Genomic DNA, 8,591 nt, shown 5'->3' with positions numbered 1-8,591 from the left:
GCCCCCCGTGACCCCCCCCGCGCCACCGCCGCCTCCCGCCCGGCTTCGGGCCACCCTCGGGTGCCTCCTTCCCCGTCCCTGCGGTCTGTGCACGCGGTCAGGGCGCAGCACTGCCGAGGCCGCTTGGCCGCCCGCCCTGGCGTGGGCACCTGCCCCAGCGCCCCGAGCTGCTGCAGGCGCCTTTTTCTCCTTGCAGACGTGCCCTGCGAGCCCGCGCAGCCGGACAAGCTGCTGGAGGAAGAAGGGATTTTCACCTACCTCTTCCAGCCGTCACCCCACACCCTCGGCCGCGCCGTGACATCGGCCCAGCTCTGGTTTTACACCGGCCCCGCGGCCGCCCGCAACCACTCGGCCCTGGACGTGCTGACCCTGTCGCCGCAGGGCCGCGTGCCCGTGGTGGCCACGGCGGTGCAGATGCCCGACCACTGGACGGTGTTTCAATTTGCCCCCGCCTTGCTGCCCCACATCTTGCAGCCGCTCTTCGTGCTGCTGGTGCGCTGCCCCAGCTGCCCCTGCCTGGCCAACGGGGAGAAGATGCCCTTCCTGGTGGCCACCACCCAGGCCAAGGGCAGCGAGCGGGCTCGCCGCTCCGCCGTGCCCTGGTCCCCGGCCGCCCTTGGCCTGCTGCAGCGCCCGTCGGAGGACATGGCCGCCCACACCAATTGCCGCCGGGCCTCCCTCAACATCTCCTTTGAGGAGCTGGGCTGGGACAACTGGATCGTGCACCCCAGCAGCTTCGTTTTCCACTATTGCCACGGCAGCTGCTCCGAAGGCCACGGCCTGAGCCACCGGCTGGGGGTCCAGCTCTGCTGCGCCGCCCTGCCCGGCACCATGCGCTCGCTGCGCGTCCGCACCACCTCTGATGGCGGCTACTCCTTCAAGTACGAGACCGTGCCCAACATCCTGGCCCAAGACTGCACCTGCGTATAGCACCCCGCTCAGCCCCATGCCCAGGGCTCCCTCCTGCCCCGGCGCGTCCCAGCCACAGCCTGCCCCACGGCACCCCACAACCCTGCCCCGGACCACCCCCACCGCGGCCCAGGCCTTCCCTCGCCCTGCCCCAAACTCCTGGGCAGACGATGATCCCGTCCAGGGCGATGGAGGAGTCACTTGCACAAGGGAGCCCTGCCTTACACTGCAGTGCCATCCCCTGCTCCGGGACAGAGATGAGTCAGGGACCCAGAGCGCCCTGCCCCGCGACACCCCATGCGACCCAGCGTTTCAGCGCTCCCGCCGGGGGGGGCATTTACCCTGCCAAACGCATGCCAGGGCCCTTCCCTGCACCGTGCGGGCCGGGGCGCAGGGGATCAGGGACAGGCACAGCCTTCTGCAGAGGAGCTGGCAGATACATACCCCCAGCCAAAGGTGGGTTTGCATCTCCGACCAGCTCATCCCGTGTTTCTTCCCATCCACTCCTGCCCCTGCACTTTGTCCCCCCAAATAAGACTGGGAATGCGCAAGCAGGTCCCACTCCAGCTGCTCGGTGCAAAGCAGCCAGAAGGTATCAGGGCGCCTGGGGCACGGTTTGCGGTGGCACCTGCAGCACCACGTGGCAGCTCACTGCTGGGGGGGACCTGGCAGCGAAGCCCTCCCGAGCCTGGTCCCAGGGCCTCGAGGAGGAGCGGGCGCCACCCAAGAAATCCCATAAAGTTGAGTCCTGGCTCACTGCAGGTCCTGGCTGGGCACCCAGGTCTGGAGAGCTGCTGGGTCGCTCCCATCAGCAGCCTGCTAGCCCAAGGCTGCTTGGTCCCTACAGGTTTTGGAGATGGAAACCGCCCCCCATGCTCCTGGCAAGAGGCAGGCAGACACGGGGCCAGGGACACGGGACAGCGTGTGCCGGGGCAGGCAGAGCTGGGATCTTGCACAGTCACAGGGCTGGTGGTACACGTGGCGCTGCAAGCAAGCGCTCTTTGAGTGGCAGAACCTGTTTGAAAGATTAACAGGATGAGTGAAATAAACCTGTTTTCTTTACAAAAAGCAAAAGCTCAGAATGCCAGCTTCAATCAGAGGCAGCCACATGGGCAGTGAGTGGTTACACAGCAGGATACAAACTCCCGGAGGCTTTTGGCCAGAGGAGGGAGGGACTGGCCAGCACTGCCTTAATGGCGAGTGACGGGTGTTCGGCTGGCAGCAGCAGAGCACGGTCCGGCCGGACACGGGCCTGGCTCTGACCCGGAGTCCCAACGGACCATCCGCCCTCGGCAATGCCGCAGGGTGCAGCAGCCTTGGGCTGCTCGCGCAGAGCCCCCCAGCCCTTCAGAAACGCGCAGCCCAGCTGCGTGCACTTGGCCTCCCACCAGCCCGAGCTGACCAGAGCCAGCTTGCAAGCAGCGGCCGCGCAGAGCCAGAAACAGGGAGAGGGCAAGCTGCCCACGTCCCCCCTGCTCCCCACGGAGGCCGGCTCTGCACCCCTCTCCCTCGCCATGCTTCCCCCCGTGGCCGGCATGCTCGGTCCTCTCCGGAGCTGGGTGCGCAGGCGGCAGTGCCCCAGGAGCCGGGAGCACGTCCGCCCTGCCCCAGGGCTCCTACGGCTGCTGCTCCCACGCTTTCCTCCCCTGAAGCCGCTCGCTCCCTCCTGCGCCTGCGGCACCTCCGCAGAGCCTGTGATGACAGCCTGGGAGCCCTCCGCGCTCAGCCCAGCCCGGTCCAAAAACAGGGCCCCACGTGGTGCAAGGCAACACTGGATTCAATCCAGCTCCAGGACAGGAGAGCAGTGCAGCGTCCCTTCCCCTCCCGGCAGCGGCGGGGACTGCCGGATCCGGAGGAGCGGGGAGCCCCCCTCGCAGGGCCCCGGGAGCCGGGATCGGGATGCGAAGGAATGCAGCTTGAGCTTTCCGGCCCCCTGACCCCAAGGGAAGGCGGCCACGGCTCGGCCGACCCGCCGGGGGCTGCCCAGCAGAAGCCGCCTCCACGCAGCAGGAACGACTGAGTCATCCCAGGCCAAAATGGGACGTTCCGAGGAACACCGAACCCGGGGCCGCAGGGCCCCTGCCCGGCCCCACGCACGCAGCCCGTGCTGCTTCTGGGCCACGGCACCCGCCCTCGCATACTCCAAGCCCATCTGCGCAGGATTCCCTTCCCACCCCTTCCTCCCAAAGGGCCGGATACAGAAGTTCAGTACAAAACGTCTCCAGGCTTTACTGAAAATATTAAAAAAAAAAAAGTCACAATCATTTGAGTACAAAACAAAGCTACAAAATCACTGCGTGACCCCGGCTGAGATGATCAGAAATGCCCCACTGGCTCCCTGCTGGCCCCAGGCTCGGGGCGCTGCGCCCTCCCGCAGCGGGACCGCGGTCCTGCCTCGCGCCCACCGCACAGCCCCGCGCAGGGGGCCGGCGGCCGAAGCAGTGGGAATCGGCTTTGGTCCAAATAGCGGCCGCCTCTGCGGCGAGCGACGCTGCTGGCAGGGGAAGCGGGGGAGACAGGAAGGACTGCCCCTACCCTTTGCGCACACATTTCCATGCAGGACGGCCCCAGCGGCTCGTACCGACGTGCGAGGTGGAGGCGCCCCGTAGCACTGCCCCGGCAGCCCCCCGCGAGAGCAGCCGCCTGCCCGCAGCCCTGGGGGGCTGGTGGCTGGCCCAGCGCAGCCCCCGTCACGCACAGCTCCTGCTTGGGGTGTCCTGTCCAGCAGGGTGCAAATCCCTTCCCTAAAGAAAGCAGCTTCCAGCCCCTCCTGCCCCTGGGGTGACGCAGTCCCAGGCCATCGCCCCTACCCACACCCATGCAACCCCTTTGCACCCTAAAAAAGAAACACATGGAGAGGGGGAAGCCAAGGATCCCTCTGCAGAGTCCCCCCAGGAGGCAAAGAGGGACCCTGCATGGCAGCCTGTGCCCTCCTTCCCCATAAGACCGGCCCCTGCTAGCAGCCGTGCCACCGGGACCTATCCCCCCTGTCCGGAAGGAGGTCACGCTGTCACCCCCCACTTCAACCTTAATGCAAGCACAGCCCTGGTCTGTGGGTTTGGCCCAGCCAGCCGGACCCTGCACAACCACAGCTCCAGGGCAGCTGCCCCACGCCATGGGGAAAGCGCTGGCAATATCAGCATCTCCGCCGTGACCTGCGTGTGCAAAGCACCCTCCAGGCCAGCACAGCTGGCGGGTGAGGGCAAGCACAGCAGGGCATGGGAAGACGCAAGTGGAAGCTGCTGCTGGAACTCGGTGAAGAAGGAAGAGGGGGTAAAAGGGGAGACAGAAAGGGAAGGTGCAGGCCTAGAGCAGGAATTAGGAGCAGAGTATAGAAATGCCAGGGTACACGCTGACGAGTTTATAAAAATGTACAAAAATAAGATATTCCCTTTTTTAAAAAATTAAGAACAGTGAAGGAATGTTCCCCATGACCCCTTCCCCATCCCTGTCGTCCCTGAGGGACGCCCCCAGCCAGCCCCGCGGGAGAGAAACCTCCATCCTCAGCCCCGCTCTCTCCTGGCAGGCTGCCTTTCCAGTGATCGCAGGAGCAGCCACTCCGGGTGACATCTCCACAGTCCCCGAGGCGCCACGCAGCACTCACAGCCCTGCAGGGAGCAGAACACACGTTAATGCCCATCCCCAAAGCCACCTCCCCAGGCAGCCCTCCGCCCCGCCTGCCCAAGGAGCCGTGCAGAGCCCAGCTGCCCAGGACAGGGGAGACCTGCTCGACCTCCCCTGCCCCGCAGCGAGGTGAAGCCCGGCTCCTTGGAGCAACTCAGGAATGCCAGGACCGACTCAGCCAGCGTCCCCTCCCCACCGCATCCCCAGCTCACCCGTGGCTTTCTCGCAGACGGCCCCCCCCTTCTCGTGGGCAAAGTTGAGGCGGTTCTGCTCAGCGGCGATGCCGTTGGCCTCCGGGCTGCTGCTGCGGGACGGGCTGGCAGTCTCCAGCGGCGGGTTGAGGTGGAAGGCCATCTCCAGGTGCTCCTGGGCCATGCGGAGGTGCTTGCGCAGCCTGTCCAGCTCGTGTTCCGGGGGAGCGCCAGCCAGGGCGAAGCGCTCCGTCGCTGAGTTGGCCAAGTTCTCCCTGTAGTCCAGCTTGCCGTTGGGCAGCGGGGCTTTCAGGGGCTCCTTCTTCAGAGAGTGGTAGGTGGGGGGCGCGCTGGGAGCTTTCTTGGCATACTGCAGCCCGGGGCTGGTGTCATCAAGGTGCGGGGGATCATCCGGATGGCTCAGCACGTCCCGGATGCGGCCTATGCCGAGGTGCACGAGCTCACAGAGGTTGAGGAAGAGGCAGAGCCCGCTGACCGCGTACATGATGAGCAGGAAAATTGTCTTCTCAGTGGGGCGGGAGACAAAGCAGTCGACGGTGTGCGGACAGGGGCTGCGGCTGCACACGTAGGAGGGGCTCACCTCGAAGCGGTACAGCATGTACTGCCCGAAGAGGAAGGCCATCTCCAGCAGCGAGCGGCACAGCAAGTGCAGCACGTAGGCACGCATCAGCCCGTCCTGCTTGATGCGGCGCCGGCCATCGTGTTTTTCCCCACCCTCTGTGCTTTTCTCCTTCTCCACCTCGATCTCCTCAAAGATCATGGGGTCTTCTTCATTATCGTCCTCCGCCTCCTCGTAGTCCCGCCCAGCTCCCCGGCGCACGACTGGCATGCGTGCCCGCCGGCCCCCTGGAGCTCGGCGCCGCACATTCTCCGGCATCCGGGCGATGCGGTGCATGGCGAAGCCCAGGTACAGCACTGACGGCGTGGCCACCATGATGATCTGGAAGATCCAGAAGCGGACATGGGAGAGCGGGGCGAAGGCGTCATAGCACACATTCTCACAGCCGGGCTGCTGCGTGTTGCACACGAACTTGCTCTGCTCATCGTAGTAGATGGACTCCCCCCCAACGGCCGTCAGCACGATCCGGAAGATGATGAGGACAGTGAGCCAGATCTTGCCCACGAAGGTTGAGTGGTTGTTGATCTCCTCCAGGAGCCGTGTCAGGAAACTCCAGCTCATCCTGGCCAAGCAGTTGGCTCAAACCCTGTGGGGAAGGGCAGGCAATAAGCCACAGAGCAAAACCAAATACACCGTGCCTGGCCCCCAAAACCACCAGCCTCCACCCCAGACCTGCACCTCCATCTCTCCTTCTCCCAGCACCCGCAACTCTGCCTTTACTCACCAGGCCCACAAACACATCCCCAAGTTGGGATCCTTCTCCCCAAAACCACAGCAGCTCCAGGGAAGCCAGAAGTATCTCAGCTCCAGGCAGAAACAGAGAGCCTAGAAGCCGGGGCCCCAAGCTGGCCCCTCTCCCTGCTCCCCACAAGATCCGGCTTGCTGGCTGCCCCATGCCAAGCACCTCCTCCGCGCTCTTCCCTTTCACACCCTGTTCCAGCCCCGCGGCCGCCGCCAGCCAGGTGGGCGGAGGGGCCGAGGCAGCAGGGACAGGGCAGTAGGGAAAAGGCTGGGCCAGTTACCTCCCGTCCCATCTCGTGTGGGACAGATCTGGGGGAAGAGTCAGCCACAGCCTGGGTAAACAAGGAAGCCCTCTGGCCTCCAGCGGAGCCAGCCAGGGAGGGCGAGGGGACAGCCTCCTCTTCCTCTTCCTCCCCAGTGGAGCCAGGGTGCTGCAGCACCCACCTGCCACCTGGTCCTGGGCAGCTCCCCGACCAGCGCCGCGCTCTGCGCCAGGCCCCGCGTCCTGCCATGGGGCATGGTTTCTGCTCTCCCAGGGGAGCACAGGTCCCTTGAACCGGGCAACCCAGGGTGGACCTGGCCAGTGCCTCGCGGCATCTACCGCCCCTCTTGCCCAGCACAGCACCCAGCCCCTCTGTTCCCCCGAGCCTGCTGCCCCCTGAGACCAGACGCACCAAACCTCCGTGCTGTGCCCCCCCACACACACACACGCAGCCTCCAGCTGACCTCCATCCCTCCAAATCACTAATGAGCCCCCCGAGTCCACTCCTCACATGTCCTGCTGCTACAGCAGGCACTAGTTGCACCTCTTCCTCGCATCTCCTGCCTCCAAGCCTCAGCCTGGCTCCAGACAGGTGGCCCTTTGGTTGGCCRGTCTCAGAGAGGCTCCCAGGCTCAGATCACACCACGACCCTACAGCAAACCCGCATTCGGCATCAGCCAAACTTACAGAGGAAGCACAGCGTGAGGAACAGAGACCGATGGCGAGGGGCAACGGAATTGCACAAAGTACAAGAGAAGCAGCTGACACCAGAGGTCTGGGAGGAAATTACAAGCAAAGCACTACAGCTTCTGGCTAAATAGAGGAGAAGACGCAAGAGGAGACACCCCATCGCCACCCCCGGTTTCAGCAGCTTACGTGTGAGCTGATGCAAGGGGAGCAGGTGGCAGGGCTGCCCAGAGGGAGAGGGCAGAGCCGGGCACAGGGAGCGGCAGAGAGGATGTGCCACGTACCACCACGGAGCCTCAGGCCTCCTCCTGGCCTCGCCTATCCTCGGGCCAGCCCTGTCCCCACACCTCCAGCCAGGGCACGTCTCTGCGGGCGATTTCTCCCACCGCACTTATGCTGCTGTTGTTCTGCTCCAGCTCCTCTGACGAAGCCTCGTTCCAGAGCAAGAGGATCTTTTTGGCTTAGCTCAATCTGCCTTCCCAGCAAACCTCACCTAAACAGAAAAGCTCCTCCTAGCACAAGCGTCCACATGGGACGCAGCTTCTACCGAGGACCTGGCGCTCGGCACAGAGCCTGCTGAGCAGCAGGAGGTGGCCGGGGGGACAACACGCTGCGCAGGCCAGCACCAGGTCTCTGCTGGCCCTGGGCACCAGGGCACCAAACCCAGCCCTCAGGGCCACCAGCCTCTTTTCTTGTCAAGCTCCTTTTAACACCTGGCTGCCTCAGCCCCGGGGCACGTTCTGCCCCATCCCTGGTGCCAGGCTCTCCCTCCCAGGCCTCCACTAAAACCAGGGCGCTTTGTGTCTACATTCAGTCCTTGCCTGGCAGCAGCACAACGCCCTGGTCCCAGGGCACAAGGATGGAGCAGCAGATGAGACCAGGGGGATGAGGGACTGGGGGGCCGGGGCAGCCCCCGGAGCTGGCAAGCACGCACCAACAGGCCCTGGCGCATCAGCCAAGGAGGGGTGACACGTGGACCGGCTGCGGGTCAGGAGCACCGTGCTCCACCCCGGTGTGGGCACAGTCCCCTTTCCCCCTGCCCAGGGCAGGGCCCCCCCGGGGTCAGCTAACAGGGGCCCAGCTCTCGGCGGATGGGGCCGAGCCACCCGCTGGCTCCTGGCCACACTGTGAGTCAGGACCAGCACCACATGCCCCGACTGGGCCCTACACCTACATCCCCAGCCCCACCGGCCCCAGATCTCCCTTTCCTGGCCTGCCTGGGGCCCCCAGCCCCACCAACCCTGGCCTGCCCTACCAGAGCTCCTCACCAGGCCCCCAGCTTCCCAGCCCTTGACCCACCAGCCCCAGCACCACCAGCCTCTGCCTTCCCAGGCACCCGCCCCATCAAACTCAGCCCCACTGCCCCTGCCTGCCTGCCTGCCTGCCTGGGGGCCCCCGACCCATCAATCCCAGCCCCACCAGCCCCGGCCCCACCGACCCAGCTTTTCCGGGGCCCGCAGCCCCACCGCCCAGCACCTTCCCGGGGCCCGCTACTCCCCGCCGCGGCCAGCCACCCGCGCCCCACCGACCCCCGCCC

General features: G+C 65.5%; 2 protein-coding genes across 6 annotated transcripts in view; one reads left to right on the top strand and one right to left on the bottom strand.

Annotated features, from left to right (window-relative positions):
- INHA (inhibin subunit alpha) overlaps positions 1-930 on the top strand; it is a 2,531-nt gene extending 1,601 nt beyond the window's left edge. The window contains exon 2 of the mRNA XM_026077966.1: positions 197-930. Coding sequence (XP_025933751.1) covers positions 197-930 — 734 coding nt within the window. The remainder of the gene's footprint in view (positions 1-196) is intronic.
- A 2,202-nt stretch (positions 931-3,132) lies between these two features.
- Positions 3,133-8,591, bottom strand: part of LOC112971993 (gap junction gamma-1 protein-like) — a 14,123-nt gene continuing 8,664 nt past the window's right edge. The window contains exons 1-3 of one of the 5 annotated variants that reach the window (XM_026077962.1): positions 7,339-7,489; positions 4,746-5,950; positions 3,133-4,517 (exon numbers count right to left, since the gene is read on the bottom strand). In XM_026077962.1, coding sequence (XP_025933747.1) covers positions 4,510-4,517; positions 4,746-5,925 — 1,188 coding nt within the window. In that variant the 5' untranslated portion in view covers positions 5,926-5,950; positions 7,339-7,489 and the 3' untranslated portion in view covers positions 3,133-4,509. The other 4 variants (XM_026077965.1, XM_026077964.1, XM_026077963.1 and 1 more) reach the window with 4 other exon arrangements.

The sequence above is a fragment of the Apteryx rowi genome, unplaced genomic scaffold, assembly GCF_003343035.1.
Source record: "Apteryx rowi isolate R43461 unplaced genomic scaffold, aptRow1 scaffold_47, whole genome shotgun sequence".
NCBI lineage: Eukaryota > Metazoa > Chordata > Aves > Apterygiformes > Apterygidae > Apteryx > Apteryx rowi.
This window is presented reverse-complemented; position numbering and strand designations above follow the sequence as displayed.